At 65.3% G+C, this 17,897-nt stretch overlaps 7 protein-coding genes across 7 annotated transcripts; 4 read left to right on the forward strand and 3 right to left on the reverse strand.

Annotated features, from left to right (window-relative positions):
* Positions 1 to 768: 768 nt before the first annotated feature.
* PFL1_01000 (uncharacterized protein) lies at positions 769 to 4,668 on the forward strand (the record flags this gene model as incomplete). The annotated part of the gene is made up of 3 exons (XM_007878500.1): positions 769 to 781; positions 1,101 to 1,411; positions 1,522 to 4,668. The coding sequence occupies 3 exons, from the start codon at positions 769 to 771 to the stop codon at positions 4,666 to 4,668; spliced, it is 3,471 nt and encodes a 1,156-aa protein (XP_007876691.1).
* An 863-nt stretch (positions 4,669 to 5,531) lies between these two features.
* PFL1_01001 (uncharacterized protein) lies at positions 5,532 to 8,087 on the forward strand (the record flags this gene model as incomplete). The annotated part of the gene is made up of 1 exon (XM_007878501.1): positions 5,532 to 8,087. One exon carries the CDS (start codon positions 5,532 to 5,534, stop codon positions 8,085 to 8,087), a length of 2,556 nt encoding a protein of 851 aa, XP_007876692.1.
* A 107-nt stretch (positions 8,088 to 8,194) lies between these two features.
* PFL1_01002 (uncharacterized protein) lies at positions 8,195 to 9,506 on the reverse strand (the record flags this gene model as incomplete). Its single annotated transcript, XM_007878502.1, has 2 exons — positions 8,195 to 9,123; positions 9,218 to 9,506. The coding sequence occupies 2 exons, from the start codon at positions 9,504 to 9,506 to the stop codon at positions 8,195 to 8,197; spliced, it is 1,218 nt and encodes a 405-aa protein (XP_007876693.1).
* Positions 9,507 to 10,419: 913 nt separating this feature from the next.
* PFL1_01003 (uncharacterized protein) lies at positions 10,420 to 11,208 on the forward strand (the record flags this gene model as incomplete). The annotated part of the gene is made up of 2 exons (XM_007878503.1): positions 10,420 to 10,878; positions 10,996 to 11,208. The coding sequence occupies 2 exons, from the start codon at positions 10,420 to 10,422 to the stop codon at positions 11,206 to 11,208; spliced, it is 672 nt and encodes a 223-aa protein (XP_007876694.1).
* Positions 11,209 to 11,409: 201 nt separating this feature from the next.
* On the reverse strand, positions 11,410 to 12,108 carry PFL1_01004 (uncharacterized protein; the record flags this gene model as incomplete). Its single annotated transcript, XM_007878504.1, has 2 exons — positions 11,410 to 11,823; positions 11,911 to 12,108. 2 exons carry the CDS (start codon positions 12,106 to 12,108, stop codon positions 11,410 to 11,412), a joined length of 612 nt encoding a protein of 203 aa, XP_007876695.1.
* Positions 12,109 to 12,428: 320 nt separating this feature from the next.
* PFL1_01005 (uncharacterized protein) lies at positions 12,429 to 12,884 on the forward strand (the record flags this gene model as incomplete). Its single annotated transcript, XM_007878505.1, has 2 exons — positions 12,429 to 12,701; positions 12,837 to 12,884. 2 exons carry the CDS (start codon positions 12,429 to 12,431, stop codon positions 12,882 to 12,884), a joined length of 321 nt encoding a protein of 106 aa, XP_007876696.1.
* Positions 12,885 to 14,229: 1,345 nt separating this feature from the next.
* PFL1_01006 (uncharacterized protein) lies at positions 14,230 to 17,095 on the reverse strand (the record flags this gene model as incomplete). The annotated part of the gene is made up of 2 exons (XM_007878506.1): positions 14,230 to 16,253; positions 16,366 to 17,095. The coding sequence occupies 2 exons, from the start codon at positions 17,093 to 17,095 to the stop codon at positions 14,230 to 14,232; spliced, it is 2,754 nt and encodes a 917-aa protein (XP_007876697.1).
* Positions 17,096 to 17,897: the final 802 nt, after the last annotated feature.

A 17,897-nucleotide genomic window follows, 5' to 3' on the forward strand; every position in this document is an offset into this window, starting at 1 on the left:
AGGCGGCAAGGTTCTCGGGAGCCAACGACATGTCCAGCGAGCTTTTGCTGTTGAGCAGATCGAGAGCGAGACGACGGCGTCAACCCATCGCGTCTTCCACACACTCTCTCTGATCGAGCTGATTGCGGCTCTGGCAGTCAGACTCCTCTGGAGAGAGGACCGAGTCGAACGATACGATACGGCATGCTCTGGCGGTCCGCATATGAAATGGGCCGGCGTGGCCAAGGTCAGGTGGTTTGGGCGTGCGTAGGGCTAGCTTGCGGTCCGCCCGCGTCAGGAAAAGATCAAAAAGCAAATACCACAGACAGACAGAGAGCCACGACAAGGGCGGAAGGCGGGCGACCCACCCGGCTTGCTGCCCTTCCAGCCGGGCACGCGCACGCAGGCCAACCGGAGCGTTGGAAGAAATCCAGGGTCAGAGAGAGAAGGTCGAGGCAGGCCAGTGAGGGTGGACCCAAATTTGCTGCACGCAGGGGCCACACCTTGGTCCCCCCCAACGGAAGGCGGCTCAGCTGCCAGCCAGTGGTCCGCCAACCAGGGCCCTGTATAATAGACTCCACGCCCCTTCCATCCTCGATCCCCCTCACTCGCCCATCCTCTCCTCCCATCCTTCGCCGCCACCACTACCATCTCACCCTCCTTCGCTGCTGCCGTCGATACTCCGGGTCATTGCCTAGCCCCACGTCCCGACGCGCCCGTCCTCTCCTCCTACGAACATCACTTAGCTGAGATCGTTCCCAACTCCCCCCCTCACATACACAAACCACCATGTCTTCCAAAGGTGCGTAGTCGAGCGAGGGAATGAACGAGCGAGCGAGCGGACGACGGAGCGCTAGGCCGTGTGCTGGCTAGCGGCAGCTTGACGCGCCGCACGCGCCGACTCGGCGAGAAACAGAGGGAGAGAGAGAGCTGCGGCATGCGCACGGCCTCGGCGTTGCGGTCGAGTCGGCTCGCGACCGTGGTCTGCCTGCCGTCCTCGCATGTGCTATGCTGCCATTGCACGGCTCTGCGGCTGGTCCGCTGTCTTCAGTCGACCGCGCACGAGCACCGCGACTGACCTGCGCTTCGGCCTTCTCTCTTCGCGCCTCGCCCCTCCTCAGCCATCCGCGAATTCGACGCCAAGCTCCTGGTCAACTACTGGCTGCCCAGGTCGCCTCTGGCGCACCCGGACATCAAGGTCAACTCTGACTTTGTTGCGCCCGCGCCCAAGGTCGCCCAGATCGCCTGGGACCCGGCCACCAACACCATCACCGACGAGAGCTCGCTGCCGTCGTGGGTCAAGACGACCAAGCTCGTCGCCAAGCCCGACCAGCTTATCAAGCGCCGTGGCAAGGCGGGCCTGCTCAAGCTCAACACGGAATGGGCCGACGCCAAGCAGTGGATCCAGGAGCGTGCTGGCAAGCCCCAGAAGGTGAGCACGGGCAACGCGTGGCGCAGTCGTCGGATGCCGTGACAGCCTTTTTCTGACTCGCTTGCGTGGATCCCCACGCCTCCGCCGCTGCTGTCGCCGACCCTGCGCAGGTCGAGACCGTGACGGGCACCCTGAACAACTTCATCGTCGAGCCCTTCTGCCCGCACCCGGCCGACACCGAGTTTTACGTCTGCATCAACTCTGCGCGCGAGGGCGACTGGATTCTCTTCACCCACGAGGGTGGTGTCGACGTCGGCGATGTCGACGCCAAGGCGCTCAAGCTCCTGATCCCCGCAGACCCGAGCGAGGCGTTCCCGCTGCGCGAGCAGTGGACCAAGACTCTGCTCGTCGGCGTGCCCGAGGCCAAGCGCGAGGTCCTGACCGACTTCCTGATCCGCCTGTACAGCGTCTACGTCGACCTGCACTTTGCCTACCTGGAGATCAACCCGCTCGTCGCCACCGACGATGGCCAGATTGCCTACCTCGACATGGCCGCCAAGCTCGACCAGACGGCCGACTTCATCTGCGGACCCAAGTGGGCCATTGCCCGCGACCCCTCGGTCTACATGGACAGCCCCATCGGCCAGGTCCAGACCAACAAGGGCGAGGACCGCGGCCCGCCCATGTACTGGCCCGCCCCCTTCGGCCGTGACCTGACCAAGGAGGAGGCCTACATTGCCAAGCTCGACGCCGGCACGGGCGCCTCGCTCAAGCTCACCGTCCTCAACCCGACCGGCAGGATCTGGACCATGGTCGCCGGCGGTGGTGCGTCGGTCGTCTACTCGGACGCCATCGCCGCCCACGGCTACGCCCACGAGCTGGCCAACTACGGCGAGTACTCCGGAGCGCCCTCCGAGGGCCAGACGTTCGAGTACGCCAAGACGCTGCTCGACCTCATGACGCGCGGCGAGGTCAACCCGCAGGGCAAGCTGCTCATCATCGGCGGCGGTATCGCCAACTTCACCAACGTCGCCTCGACCTTCAAGGGCATCATCCGCGCGCTCAAGGAGTACAAGGTGGCGCTCGCCAAGCACGGCGTCCGCATCTTTGTCCGCCGTGGTGGCCCCAACTACCAGGAGGGCCTCAAGGCGATGCGCCTCCTCGGCGAGGACCTCGGCGTCGAGATCCAGGTGTTTGGCCCCGAGACCCACATCACCGACATTGTCCCGCTCGCCCTCGGCGTCAAGACGCTCGAGGAGGTGACGCTGGCCAGCACCAGCGCCAACGCGCTGCCCTCGGGCGCCCAGAGCCCCGCCGTCCAGGTCTCGGCCAACGGCGCCAAGGCCGAGGAGAAGCTCACCGGCGCCGTCGACCCCGCCACCGGCGCCCGCGTGCAGCCGCAGGATCAGATTGTGCACTTTGGCGCCTCGGCGGCCGCCTCCGGCAGCCAGCGCCCGGCCTACCTGCCCTTCGACGCCAACACGCGCTCGCTCGTCTACGGCCTGCAGCCGCGCGCCATCCAGGGCATGCTCGACTTTGACTTTTCGTGCGGCCGCGCCACGCCCTCGGTCGCCGCCATGATCTACCCCTTCGGCGGCCACCACATCCAGAAGTTCTACTGGGGCACCAAGGAGACGCTGCTGCCCGTCTACACGAGCATCAAGGAGGCCGTCGCCAAGCACCCGGACGCCGACGTCGTCGTCAACTTTGCCTCGAGCCGCTCCGTCTACTCGTCGACGCTCGAGGTGCTCGAGCTGCCCCAGATCCGCGCCCTCGCCCTCATCGCCGAGGGTGTCCCCGAGCGCCACGCCCGCGAGATCCTCCACCGCGCCAAGAAGGCCGGCGTCCTCATCATCGGCCCGGCCACCGTCGGCGGCATCAAGCCCGGCTGCTTCCGCATCGGCAACTCGGGCGGCATGATGGACAACATCCTCTCGTCCAAGCTCTACCGCCCCGGCTCGGTCGGCTACGTCTCCAAGTCCGGAGGCATGTCCAACGAGCTCAACAACATCCTCTCGATCACCACCAACGGCACCTACGAGGGCATCGCCATCGGCGGCGACCGCTACCCCGGCTCGACGTTCATCGACCACCTGCTGCGCTACGAGCAGGACCCCAACTGCAAGTTCCTCGTCCTCCTCGGCGAGGTGGGCGGCGTTGAAGAGTACCGCGTCATCGACGCCGTCAAGCAGGGCATCATCAAGAAGCCCATCGTCGCGTGGGCCATCGGCACGTGCGCCAAGATGTTCACCACCGAGGTCCAGTTCGGCCACGCCGGCTCGATGGCCAACAGCGACATGGAGACGGCGTCGGCCAAGAACGCCGCCATGAAGGCCGCCGGCTTCATCGTGCCCGACACGTTCGAGGACCTGCCCGTCGTGCTGCGCGAGGTGTACAACAAGCTCGTCGCCTCGGGCAGCGTCGTCCCCGTCCCCGAGCGCCCCGCGCCCGCCATCCCGATCGACTACAAGTGGGCCCAGGAGCTCGGCATGGTGCGCAAGCCCGCCGCCTTCATCTCGACCATCTCCGACGAGCGCGGATCCGAGCTCATGTACTCGGGCGTCAAGATTTCCGAGGTCTTCGAGTCCGGCATGGGCATCGGCGGCGTCATTTCGCTGCTGTGGTTCAAGAGGCGCCTGCCCGACTACTGCACCAAGTTTATCGAGATGGCCCTGATGCTCACCGCCGACCACGGCCCCGCCGTGTCCGGTGCCATGAACACCATCATCACGTCGCGCGCCGGCAAGGATCTGATCTCGTCGCTCGTGTCGGGCCTGCTGACGATCGGCGACCGCTTCGGCGGTGCGCTCGACGACGCCGCCAAGGAGTTCTCCAACGCCTTTGACCGCGGCCTCACGGCGCGCGAGTACGTCGACGTCATGAGGAGGAGCAACAAGCTCATCCCCGGTATCGGCCACAAGATCAAGTCGGTGTCGAACCCCGACTACCGCGTGCAGGTGGTCAAGGACTTTGTGCTCAACAACTTCCCGTCGCACAAGATGCTCGACTACGCGCTCGCCGTGGAAAAGGTGACGACGGCCAAGAAGGACACGCTCATCCTCAACGTCGACGGCTGCCTTGCCGTGTGCTTCGTCGACCTGCTGCGCGACTCGGGCGCCTTCACCATGGAGGAGGCGCGCGACTACCTGTCGTACGGCTTCCTCAACGGCATCTTTACCCTGGGCCGCTCGATTGGCTTCATTGGCCACCACATCGACCAGCGCCGTCTCAAGGCCGGCCTGTACAGGCACCCCGCCGACGACTTCCACATCGAGATGGCCACGCCCGCCCGTGTCATGGGCACGCTCAAGAAGTGAGGCGCGTCTCCCTCGCCTCGATCTCCGCTCACCCACCCTGCAGCATCTCTGTCTCTTTCTCTCCGTCTCCGTGCCTCTCGCCCCGGTTCCCCTACCCTTGTACTCTTGTCTTCTCTCCCGTGATCCCGGTGACCCCGCTCGACGCCCGCCTCTCACGGCCCCCGCTTCTTTCTCGACGACGTGGACACTCTCTTCCCCCTCTCTTTTCCCTTTCAGATGCGGCCGGAGCTCAGCACGGCCGCTCTGCCTGCCTTTCCAAGGTCTTTCCTCTTCGCCAATCCTCCCACCACGGGGGTTTTCAGGGGCCGGCGACGGCGGCGCAGTAGAAGTAGGCTCTCTGCCGCGCACGCCGTCCTGTCCCACACCCCCACCTTTGCCCCCTTCCATCCATAGACGCGCGAATGAAGCAAAGGGTCACGCGAATATCCTGCTCTGTCGTGTGAGGACCGCGCCGCGGAGGGAGCGGGCGGGGTTAGGGCCGCATCACCCTAGCCGCCTCCACTCTTGGCGTCCGGACGCCGGCGCTCCAAAAGCCGGTTGGTGCAGCGCCTGGCCGAGGCAGCCAGGAACGCCGCCCTCGTGCCGCTCGCTGATGCGATGCCCGGCCTGGCGGTGCGACGAAAGCCCGCGAAGCCGACCAAGGCCAGGACAGGCCAGGTCAGGCTAGGGGGCGGCCACAGACGCGGGAAGCAAGCCAAACCATCTGTCATCCCCGCATAGCCTAGGCCTGGAGGGCCCTGTCCCTCACCGTCCATATCGACCACCACCATCAGCATCGCCTAGACCGTCCCACAACCGCAGCGCCGTCCACACCCCCCGGGACTACTTCTTTCACCCTGCTCCTCCATAGACTGGCGACGAGGATGTCGCTGCCTCGCCCCCGCGCCTCGTCGCCGTACGGCGTATCGACGCTGACGCTGGAGGTGCCGCTCGACACGCCCATCCATTCGCCACAGTACACCGATATCAACGGCGGCGGCGCTGTCCTCTCGACGTCGACCGTGCTGCTTACGCTCTACTACCCCTGCGATGTGCCGCCCTCCACCACCTCGTCGTCGACGTCCAAAGCCGGACACGACAGCCCATCGTGGCTCGAACCGCCCAAACTGAGGTCGATCACGGGCCTGCTCAAGTACGCCGGCGTGCCCAAATTCCTCGCGCCGGCCATCGTGCTGCCCGCGTGGGGCGTCGTGGGTCAGCGTCTGCCGTGCCTCGCCCACCAACCCCTGTATCGGCAAGAAAAGGACAGGACGAGGACGACGACCATCGTCCTCAGCCACGGTCTCGGCGGAACGAGGACCACCTATTCGACCCTCTGCATCGGCCTGGCCGCCCGGGGCAACATAGTGGCCGCCATCGAGCACCGCGACGGTACTGCGGCGTGTACCACGACCCTCCACCCGAGCGGCAGCGCAGACAGGGACGGCGCGGCGTCCCGAGGACTGTGGAGCTGGTTCTCTGGCGGCGGCGGCTCTGCACCCACCTCGACGGCCAAGACCTACGTTCGGCCCGACGAAGTGGCCGAGAAGCCCGATCCGATGGTCTTCCGACGCGCCCAGCTCGAGCATCGCCAGGCCGAGGTCGCCGCGGCGCTCCAGGTGCTCCGCCGCATCGACGCCGGCGATGGCCTCGCCGTGGCGCACTCCTCGACGCGCTCGCCCACGCAGCCGCTGCTCGACGCCATCGCGACCTTTGCGCACCGCCTCGACCTCGACCGACCCTGGATCGCCGGCCACTCGTTCGGCGCGGCGACGGCGCTCGAAGTCGTGCGCCGCGACGACTGCCCCTTTTCGCGAGCCCTCCTCATGGACCCCTGGGTCGAGCCCATCGAGCTCGACTCGCTCAAGGCGCGCCCGGTCAGGCGGCCCGTGTACACGATCAACAGCGAGCACTTTACCTGCTGGAAGGGCCACATGGCCGACGTCGTCGAGATCATGAAAGGCGCCCGGGCCGCAACGGGACAGGGGTGGCTCTGCACCCTCTCTGCCGAGCCGACGACCGACGCCGCGGCGGTGCCCGCGGCGACTGCGGCCGCCTCACCGCAGCGCGACGAGAGCGACCCGAACCGGCTGGTCGTCGTGCACGACATGTTCGGCACCCTCTTTTCGCTCACCGCGCCCACCGAGGCGCTCGTCTCGCTCTTTCCCTCGCAGCTCTCGCCCGACGCCAGCAGCGGCGACGGCGGGGGCGGCGGCGTGCCACCCATTACGGCCGAGCTGATCGTCATGGACTGGTTCCACGCGACCCAGCGCGATTTCACCTATCGCTCCGTGTCCGGCGGCTACACACCCATCGGCGCCGTCTTCAAAGCGACGCTGCCGCGCGTTTTGCTTCAGGCCGGCCTCCTTCCCCGCGCCAGCAACGGCGGAGACGCGCTGAGTCAAGCCGGGTCCGGCCTGGATCGATCGGGTGACCACGCCCTCGTCAACCCGTACGGCGATGAGGTCGTCGATGCCATGATGGCTTCGCTCAAGCGGCTTGCGCCTCGACCGGGGATGGAGGATACCTTCCGCTCCATCTACCGCGATCGACGCGGCGAGGGGACACTGCATCCCTCGATCACCAAGGTCGATCTGTGGGCCGCCACGAACGGCAGCCTCGAACTGGGCCGGTCTTCGTTCCTCCGCGTCCTCGGAGACATTGATGGCGGCGACCTCGACGTGCGGCCCTCTCCTTCATCTTCATCTTCGTCTTCGCCATCGCCGTCGTCGTCGACGGCTAAGGGCGATGCGACGAGCGTAGGCGAGGGGGTGGGGCTGTTTAGCTGCGACGAAATCGAGGTGGCCAAGCCCGACATGCGCGTGTACGACGAGGTGCTGCAGCGCGTCGACAAGCGGGCGGGCCAACGGGGGCTGTGGTTCGTCGCGTCCCACAAGTGGGACCTGTACGCGGCCAAGCGCGCCGGCTTCAAGACGGCCTGGGTGACGTACGAGGAGCACTACGCCTGCCACGACGTCTTCGGCACGCCCGATATCGTCGCTACCGACCTCGCCGACTGCGCGCGCCAGATCCTCGTCTCGGAACGGCGGCAGCGCGACCTCGACGCCGTCGCACCAAGGCCCGCCTGGCGGTACGTCGACGAAGAGGCGTACGGTGCCAAACCGTACGCCAGCCAGCATACTGCCTTTTCCGATTTCCCCTTTCTGCTACCCGGCCGCTCGTTTGACGGCACCGTGTCGGCCCTCGAGACGATGCACGTCCTCGTCGACCTGTGCCACGCCACGTTCCGGGGTCGCGCGCAGCCCTGGACCGGCCTCGAGTCCGAGTATGGCCCGGGCGACGCCTCGGGGACGGGGACGGAAAAGAGGGAGTGGAGCGTGTGGAAGGAAGGCAGGCCTGCGCCGTCCCATGCGACGGGGGCGCCGGTGCAGCACGGAGAAAAGAAGCGGGGCCGCATCGTCGTACATTCGCTAGAGTAGATCAACCCCCTAGACGCAGCATGAGGGGCGGGAATAGATGAGGGGCGTTTTTCATTCTTTCTACGACCACCTAATCGCCGCCGCCGCCGCCGCCGCCGCCGCCGCCGCTACTGGGCGAGCTTGGCGAGGTAGTGGGTGGTGTCGCAGTCGCGGATGCGCTTGGCGGCCTGCTCGGCCGTGAGGTCGCGCTGCGGCTCGGCCATCATTTCAAAGCCGACGAGGAACTTGCGCACGCTGGCGCTGCGCAGCAGCGGCGGGTAGAAGTGGATGTGCAACTGTGCGTAGTCCCAGCTGTCGTCGTCGCCGTGACCATGGCCGTGGTTGCATGCGCCGGCGCTCGCCGACGAGGCCGAGGCCGAGGCGGCGACGGGACGCTGGTGGATGCCCATCGAGTAGGGGAACGAGCACTGGAAGACATTGTCGAGGCGGCACGCCACCTCGCCGAGGATCTGGGCGAGCGAGGCGGCCTCGTCGGACGAGAGGTCCGAGATGGCGGGGATCTGGCGCTTGGCGGGGAGGACGAGGACCTCAAACGGCCAGACGGCCCAGAAGGGGACGATGGCGACAAAGTCGTCGTTTGCGCAGATGACGCGCGGCCGGTCCTTGGACGTCAGCTCGAGCTTGGCGATGGTGAGGAGGAGCGAGGGGCGGCCCTTGTCGTCGCGGACGCCGAGGCTGATGCGCTCTTCGGCGTTGGCGGCGTCGAGTGCCCAGGCCTTCTGCGACTCGAGCTCCTTTGCCGGCTCCTCGGGGATGTAGTCGAGCGACCAGACCTGGCCGTGCGGGTGCGGGTTCGAGCAGCCCATGGCGGATCCCTTGTTTTCGAAGATCTGGACGTATTTGACGAACGGATTTTCGGCGGGGATGCGCAGGTAGAGGTCCTGCCAGGCGCGGATGATGGGGACGATGTGGGTCGCGGCCGTGTAGGGCGCCGTCGAGAGCTGGGCGAGGGTGAGGTTGTGCGAGGGGTGGAAGCAGATGACATAGCACCGTCCGCGCGCCGGCTCCATGCGCAGCAGCGGGTGCGAGTCGGCGTCTGTGATGGCCAAAGGGGGGCGAGCAAAGTAGAACGGTGTGAGCGGCGAGCCGCCCTCATGATGCGTGTCTGTAGTCTGGCGTTTGCTCCTCACCGCTGCTCTGCTCGACGTCGAGGGGCATGAGGGCGGCATAGTCGTTTTCAAAGAAGAATGTGCTCTCGTACCGGTCGTTTTTGCCGCCGGTTGCGCGGTCGTTTCCGGGGCAGAGGTAGCACTTTTCGTCGTAGGCGGGCAGCTGTGTGGTCTGGGGCGACTCCTGTGCGCCCTGCCAGGGCCGCTTGGTGCGGTGGGGCGAGCAGAGGACAAACGAGCGAGTGAGCGGGTTGTACCGCCGGTGCGGGTGCTCGGACGGGTCAAAGGCGGGCTTGGACGAGGAGGACATGCCGACGGGTGGTGTTGGTGGTGGTGGGGGGCGTGGTGGTGGTTGGAGTGGGAAGAAGGAAGAGGAGGCGAGCAAGCAAGATCAACGACGGGCCTAGACGAGAAGAAGTGCAGAGTCAGTTGAAGGGCAGCGCGGCATCCCCGGTGCGGAGCCAGGCCGCAAAGAGAGGCACGCCGTTGCCTAGCCTAGCCTGTTGCTTTGTTGGGCGTGGCATGACGATGGACATGCAGCCCCGCCCAGCTGGCCACGCCCAGGCCACGGCCCAGCCGACGGTACCAAATCTCCGAAGCTGCATGGCCAGGTAGGCTCAGGCTCGACCCCCAACCCTGTTTCGGCTTCTTCGCCGGCGCCGTGGAAAAGTTGCAAGCCGAGGGGAGAGATTGCCGAACTTCGTTCCGTCTTCCGAAAATTGAGCTTGGCTCGACGGCGACGGCCCGATCCGCCGTCGAGCTGGGGGTTCGGCCCCCTTTTCACGCGTGGCAACCAAACAAAAGCAAGCTGAGGCGGGCGCTTGCGGTGGAGGCAAGCCAAGCCAGGCCAAGCCAGCCCGACGCCGACGCCAGGTTGATGCTTCATGCGAAGCCGTTTGCCACCACCATCTCAATACCACATACTACCAGGCGAGCAGCAGCAGCAGCAACCGCAGTAACACCGTAGCAAGCAGCATGACCGACATGGCAGCATCCGCAAAGAAGACGGCCATCGTGCAAGTATCCAACCCTGGTCCCGGCCGACATGCCCTGCTCATCTTCTACGCCCTGGCTGACTCCCTGTCTTGGCCTCCCCTCTCACACACCCCGCCCACCACAGCCTCGGATCGACGGGCGCAGTGGGCAAGCCGCTCCTCTCGGCGCTCCTCTCGCCCTCGTCGTCCTTTTCAAGCGTCCACGCCTTCGTCAGACCCACGTCGCAGATGCCCACGCCCACCGTCTCGCCGGAAAAGTCGTTTGCGCAGCACCCGCTCGACTTTGACAAGCTCCTCTCGGGCGACCAGGCCGAAGCCGAAAAGCTGAGCCAGGTCGGCGCCGACGTCGTCTTCATCACACTCGGAACCACCAGGGCCGAAGCCGGCTCGGCACAGGCGTTTGAGAAGATCGACAGGCAGTACGTCCTCGCCGCGGCACAGGCTGCACTCACCGGCTCAACCACGACGACGATGACGACGACGACGACGAAGCCGGCGGCGGACAAGACGATCGTCTACTGCTCGTCGCAGGCCGCCAACTCGTCTAGCCTCTTTCTCTACCCGCGATCAAAGGGCCTCACAGAGGAAGGTCTGGCCAAGCTCGCAAGCGACGTCATCATCTTTCGCCCCGGCTTCCTCGCCCAGGCCGAGCGAAAGCAGCCCAGGGCTCTCGAGACCATCTTTGGCGTGAGTCCAGAGGCGTCGCTTAGCAGACAGGCCATCTCGCGCGGCCGACCTCGACTGACAGTGGCCCCTTTCCCCCCCTCGCCCCAATTCTGCCACCCCATCGACGCGCTCCGGCAGAAGCTGACCGGAGTCGTCTCGCACTTTTCCTCCAACGTCGAGATCAATGTCTCGACGCTCGGCCTGGCCATGGTCAAGGCGGGCCAGCTGGGATCGGCGGGCCTCCGCTCGCAGGGCATGGGGGCGCCGCCAGCCTTCAAGAAGGACGAAGGCACCGACAACACCGTCACCGTCGTCAGCAACGCAGAGGCCATCCAGCTCGGCAAGCAGTGAGGTGGTCGTCGGCCGCCTGCTCGTTCCACTCGCCAGCACTCTGCGCCTCTTTTGCCGCTCAGAGTCTCTTCTCTCGCCATCGCCCCCCGGTCTTTCAACTTCGCTGTTTTTATGCTTGCCGTGTAGATCCGGACCTGTACCTTTCGCCCTCGTTCGCTTAGTCAAGGATAGTTTGGATATACACCTCGACCGCGCATCGGACTACCAGACGCGACAACCCGCGACCCTCATCATGATCTCGAGGAACCGCTTGCGCTCAGCCTCGCCCAGCATCACCGCCATTTCATCGCCGCCGTCGTCGTCGTCATCGCCACCATCGGTACCAGACTGTCTGGGCAGCACCTTGAGGCCGAGTCCGACGACGACGGGACGCTGTCCGGCCGAGTCCTGGTAGGACTTTGCGAGGTCGGCCGCGACGATGGCGGCTACCTGCGAAACGTAGAGGTCGTACAGCGTCGCGTAGCCGTGCGGCGGCGTTCCAAAGAGGTGCGAGAGGGTGGTGGAGGATGATGGTGGTGGCAGGGTTGGAGCGGTGTCTGCGTCCGCGTCGGCGTCGCTTGGATCGTCGAGGTGGGAAGAGGATTGGAAGAGGGATGTGGGTGTTTGCGACTGGATCTGGCAGCAGACGCGGCGCAAAATGGAGAGGAGGGAGTCAGCAGCGGTCCTGCGCCACGCTACGTCAGGAACTCCAAGGACACCCACGAGGCAGCCGACCTTGCCGACCTGGGTGATGAGGATGAGGATGCGGTCCTGGAAGGCCTGTGCCAGGATCTCGGTCGTGTGCCCGTCCGGGGTGGTGAAGCTGTCCTGCCGTGTTGGGACGACGGGGAGGAGGTGCGCGGGTATCGGCGTCGTCGTCACCTTTGCTGCGGCTCTCGCTTGCGGAGTTGCCGTCGCCATGGTCGTGCGTGCGTGCGTGCGTGGGCGGTGAGGGAAGGGTAGGTGATGATGAGAGGGGAAGGGAAAGGGTCGGGGGGCCAAAGGCGGGTTGGCGGTTGGTCGTCGAGGTGGAGGGACGGCCTCTCTCGGCCGACAGGAACCACACGATGGCCGCTTTCCGCCATCTCGGGGCAAAACCCACACGCACATCGTTGGCTGCGCTCGCCCCACTTCTTCCAGACCCGCCTCTTCCACATCATTCCTCCCGACAACCTCACACCCCTCCTCTCTCTCTCTCTCTCTCTGCCCCTCATCCCGCCGCACAACAGCAACAACAAACGATGTCGCTCCCCGCCTCGTCACTGCGCCAGATCACATCGGTGCACCTGAGCTTTGCGCCGCTCTCGTCGTCGCAGTCGGCGCGCTCGCTCCGCCTCTTTCTCGCACGCCTCCCCGCGCGCCCCCCGGCCGCGGGCATGGACCTGCCCGAGATCAAGGCCACCACCGTATCCCGCGACCAGGACCAGTGCATCACCGTCACCTACCGCAACAAGCAGACGCTCCAGTTTGACGAAAAGGCCGTCCGTGTCGGTATTGCTGACCTCGTCAGGAAGGTGCGTAACCCACCCGCTTGGAGACGGCGGCAGCAGCAGTAGCTGTAGCAGTAGCAAAGGAGATATTTCGCTCTTCAAGTGCTGACGAACTGGAATCTTGTTTCTTTCGCTGCGCAACCGATGCCCACGCTACAGATCGAAGCACCCGCCAAGGCATTGAAGCTCAAGGAGGAAGGCCTCTAGCCCCGCCCCGCCCCGCCTTGCCTCGCACTTCAACGTCTCGAAATTTGCCCCTCAACCTGCGTTACCGCCACCGCCTACCGTTCGGACGTGCCCTCTGTACTTGTAACCATCACTCTGTTTCGCCACACGCACGCAACGGCAAGCCTCGCTCGCATCAGATTCACAATAGACTTCTCGGAACCGCGACAGATAGGATCTCGCCCATGGCATCGAGCTGACACCGTCCTGCTTGACCCGCGTCGGTGGATCCTTGTGAAGGCTAGTCCCGTCGACTGTGAAGCCCTTCGATCGTCCGTTCAGCAACCGTGAGGCTCGCCTCCGACCAGGCTGCACCATTTACAAAACGCCTGCCTGTCCGACACCTGGCCGGCCTCGAAACCATCGCCAAAGCAGCGGTTTTCAGTCCCTCCGCTGCCCACCAGCGCCGATGGAAGGCCGTACTGGCAGTGGATGTTGGATGCCACGGTACCGGGGGGCTTGTTGGTCGTAGCCTTGCACCACGGCGTGGGAGCGTCACCGAAGGTCCAGATGGTGGCGCTTGCGCCCTCGAACGCGGCCAGGCCGACGACGGCAAGGACGAGGACCGACTTGAAGGTGTGCTCCATCCTGAATGCCGTGGTCCCGAAGCCACAAAGGTCAAGGGCGGGGAAAGGGTGAGTCGATGTCGGTCTAGGACGGAGGAGCGAGATGGATCAACACGGATTGACCCACGTTCGCAATTAACTGGCAGCTTTCAGCAACGTAGTGGATATCGACAAGACGCGGTTGGTGTGTGTGTGTGTTACTTAAGGGGAGGTGCAATTTGACAAACTCGCCTCTCTTTATACCTTTCGTCAAGTCGACCGCTGCGACTGCAACGAGCGAGGAAGGGAGGGGGGACTCCTGTCGCCATTTCGACCCACTTGCGGACATGAACGGTGCAGAAGTGGGTGGAACAGCATCTGATCCGAACGACGGCAACCCCCGGAAGCTGGTGCCCCCTCTCATGGACCCCCACCAGGCCGTGTGGGAGATTGATGAGGTGGGCGTTCAAAGGGATGCATGGTCGCGATCGAGTGCGGCGGGCGTGTTGCTTCAGGCCGACACGACCGGCAGGCGTTCCGATGGCTGGAGGTGGGGCAGAAATCAAGACCCAACCGATGGTGTGTAGGCCAGCGGCAACGATACATAGGTTGCTGCTGCATGGAAAAGTACATATTGAAGGCGTCGACAAAAGTGTGTGCAGGCCCCTACACGCACGCCTTCCACTCCGGAATCATGTAGAACAGTTCGATGCCGATTGCTGGCCCCCTCTGGAGCGCGCCATGGTCAAGGAACAGCTTCGGCGTACAGTGTCTCGCCCCCGTCACCCCTCCACCATCTTGGTCTCGTCCTTAGACCTCGCCGCCCCAGCCTCGGCCTCGTCTTCCGCCTTGATCGCCGCCAGGTCGGCAGGCACGCCGTGTTTGCCCATGAAGACGTTGCTGCCCAGCTGCTGCGGCAGCACAAAGCTCTCGTCGAGGCTCGTCATGGTGCGCAACGCCAACTTCGTCAGGTGGAGCACACGCGAGCGCAGCTGGTCCGACGTCGAGAGGATGACGAGGTTCGACACGTCCAGCACCGCCTCCTGGTCGTCGAGCATCACCCGCAGACCGGCGCGCGGCGGCCCGTCAAAGCACTCGACGAGCGGTCTCGGCGGCGGCGGCGGTGGCGTCGCCCCGTTGGCGTCTGCCATCGTCTCATCCCCGTCGCCGTTCCCGTCTGCTGCTCCAGCCTTGATCGCGTCGCTCCCTGCGCCGTCATCCGCCTTGACCACGTCTGCCGATGCCGGCGGCATCATCTCTTCCGCATCCGGGTCTGGCTTGATCGTAAAACCTTCCTCATCGGGCGCCGCCGCTGCTGCTGTCGTGGTCGTCGCCTCCTCGACGTGGCCGTTTGTTTCCGCCGCATCGTTGTTGGCGACACCCTCTCCGATCAGCACCTCTTCCACTTGCCCGTAGTGCGCCTCGAGGAAGGCCGCAATGTGCTCCATCTTGGCAACGTCGTAGTGGAGCGCCGTCTGCTCCGCCTCGCTGTCCCGCTGCTCGTCGATCGAGATCTGCTTGACTGGCAGCGCGGCCTCAGAGTACGGGTTGACGACGTCGGCAGCCACCTTGCGCGCCGACGCTGGCGCGTCGGGCGTCGCCGCTCTCTCCACCTTGGCTCGCGAGCCCTCTTCGCCATCGACGTGCCCGTGCCCGTGGTCGTGCTTGTGCGAGTGCATTGTCATCTTGACCGAGGCTGGGCTGCTGTCGACGCCGAGCAGCAGCGCCACGGCCGAGTCGGCCACCATGTCGTTGGCGACGCTCGAAACCCATTCGACGGTCAGCTCGTGCGGCCCGCTCTGCTTGACGTCGACGGCGCCCATGATCCGCATCGTCCGCAGGCCCTCGACGTCGAGCCCCTCGACCACCTTGCCGTACATGCCCTCGAGGTGCCACCGCGCCATCTCCCAGCTGACGGCCAGCGCCATTCGCTGCCGCTGGATGATGGTGCTCGTGCTGAGCCCCGTAAAGTCGGTCAGGTCCTTTGGATCGAGAATCGTGTAGGCAAAGTCCTTGGAGACGAGCAGGCCATCGATAATTCCGCCCTGGACGGGTGGCTTGGAGGCGATCAGGCCGATGGCCTTGGCCGTCCGCTCGGCCTTGAAGCGCAGCTTGAGCGGCTCGCAGTTGCGCGGCGTGTGGATCTTGACGTCCTCGGACCGGTCGCTGTACTTGCTCTGCAGCGCGGCGCGCAGCCGGCTCATGTTGTTCTGCTCGCCGTGGACGAGCACGACGTGCTGGGCCTTGACCTCGTCGATGAAGCGCGCGTTCTGCGTATAGTCGACGTGGGCGGAAAACGAGATGTAGTCGACCGACATCCGCCGCGGGATCTTCTGGCCGTTCATGCCGATGATCTCGTCTGGCTCGTTGAGGATGTTGCGCGCCATGGTGCCCTCGACCGAGTATCCGCTGACGATGAGGCCGTTGCGCTTGTCGGGCGCCCAGCGCTCCAGCAGCTCGCGGCTCACTCCGCTCTGCATGAAGCCCGGGCTGGCCATCATGACGCACGGCCCCTTGTCCTCGAACTTGTCGAGGCTGCGCAGGTTGCTGATGTGCTTGAAGACAAACGGGTTGTCGCGGCGGTTGAAGCGGCTGCGGATGTGGTCGTTCATGGTGTGGATGTAGGTCTGGTAGACGGCGATGCACTTTCTCGCCAGCGACGAGGCATAGTAGACCGGAATCGAGTGGAGCTCCGGGTGCTGCGACCAGTACTCGTCGAGGAGCAGCAGCAGCTCCTGCGCTCGGCCCAGCACGAACACTGGCAGCAGCACTCGGCCACCCCTCCGTACGATGCTGTGGATCAGGGCTATTGGCGAGCAGCAGCGAGGACAGGAGGGATGGCGTCTTCTGCAGTCAGCGTACACGACTCACGCAGCTGGCGCATCTGGGGGGTATGTCCTGGGCCGCCGCGCACTCACCGGTAAAGCGCTCCTCCTTGTCGATTCTCGGGGGCAGGCTCTGCACGCCGTACGTGCTCTCGCAGATCAGCACGTCGGGCCGCACCGGAGGCACCTCTGCCTGCACCAGGTGCCGGTCCTCTTCCCGGCTGAAGTCGCCCGTATAGAGGATGCGGAGGCCTGCGATCTCGATGAGGTACATGCAGGCGCCTAGGACGTGGCCGGCGTGGTAGGGTGTGAAGCGCAAACCTCCGCCGACGGAGACATCCTGGTGGTAGTCGACGGCCTCGATCTGCCTCCAGGATGTGAGCATTTCGTTCTCATCGAACAGGTTGTCGTCGGTGCCGGCGTTGGAGATGCGGACGAAGTCGGACATGAGGAAGCGGTAGACGGCCTTTGTTGGATGCGTCATGTAGACCTTCCCCGTACCGTCGCGGAAGTTGGTCTTTTCCATGATGTAGGTCAGTGCAGCGGCGTGGTCGAGGTGGAAGTGGGTGATGAGGAGCGCGTCGACGGTGCTCCAGTCGAGCTCGTCGATAAAGGGGAGCGCAGCGAGGCCGGTGTAGGCCGGGTGGACGCCCGCATCGCAGACGACCGTCTTGCCCTTGTACTTGAGCACGCAGCAGCTGCGCCCGACCTCTTGGCCTGCGCCGAGCATCTCGATGGTCAGCTGGTCCTCGCCCGACGACGATGGGTCGCCGGCCATGGCAGCGGCGCCCGATGCGCTTGCTGCGACCGCGGCTGGCGCCATCGTAGAGTCCTGTGGGCAGAGGCGGTAGAGTGGCGGCGGCGGCGGCGGCGGCGGCAGTTGCGATCAGGAAGAGCGGCGACGCAGGGTGGGTTGGCGTGGTTTGCGAGCTGGCTGCTCTCTCGGTTGTCTCTATGGGGTCGGGACAGAGATTCGTGGTGGTGGTGGTGGCTGCTGGCGAGAAGGAAGGGTCCGGCCGCCCAGCCTGCTGGGCCGCCCCGCTCCACTTTTTTGGGAAGGCGGCGGCAGGCAGGGCTGCTTTGGGCTGCAAGCGCCTGCCTGCCCGGCCTGCCAAGCCCGCTGCGCCGTGCCCGAGCAACCGCGTCGCCTGCCTCCGCTGAGACCGCCGGCGGGCCTCTGCTGGCCTGCCCGCTGGCCCAGAGCAACACACGTACGGACAGTAGTCAGGCAGACAGCAACACGGACTGACCCGCCGCAGGCCATCGTTGCAACCTCACTCTGCCCATCACTCTACTGCCTGCGATCTCCGCCTCGCCACCGGCCTTGTCTCATCCTGCCTAGCCGCCATACCCTCCTCGACCTCGGCACGGCTCGATACGCGGCGCTACCGCCGGTCAATCGCCCGCCATCAGAAGGCCCCAGCCTCGTCGCCCCGAACGCCGAAGCCTACACCCATACCCAGCTGCCGTGCCAGCCGCCAGCGGTCCTTTGTCGGCAACAGGCCGAAGATTCACAGCCAGCTAGCACAACGCCCTTGCTCTGATAACTTATCTGCTTGCTCGCCGCGCTGAGTGAGCGAGGTGCGATACGCGTGCGGCTCCAGCGGCGCCCACCTTGCTCTACT

The sequence above is a fragment of the Pseudozyma flocculosa genome (assembly GCF_000417875.1).
Source record: "Pseudozyma flocculosa PF-1 unplaced genomic scaffold scaffold00002, whole genome shotgun sequence".
Lineage (NCBI taxonomy): Eukaryota > Fungi > Basidiomycota > Ustilaginomycetes > Ustilaginales > Ustilaginaceae > Pseudozyma > Pseudozyma flocculosa.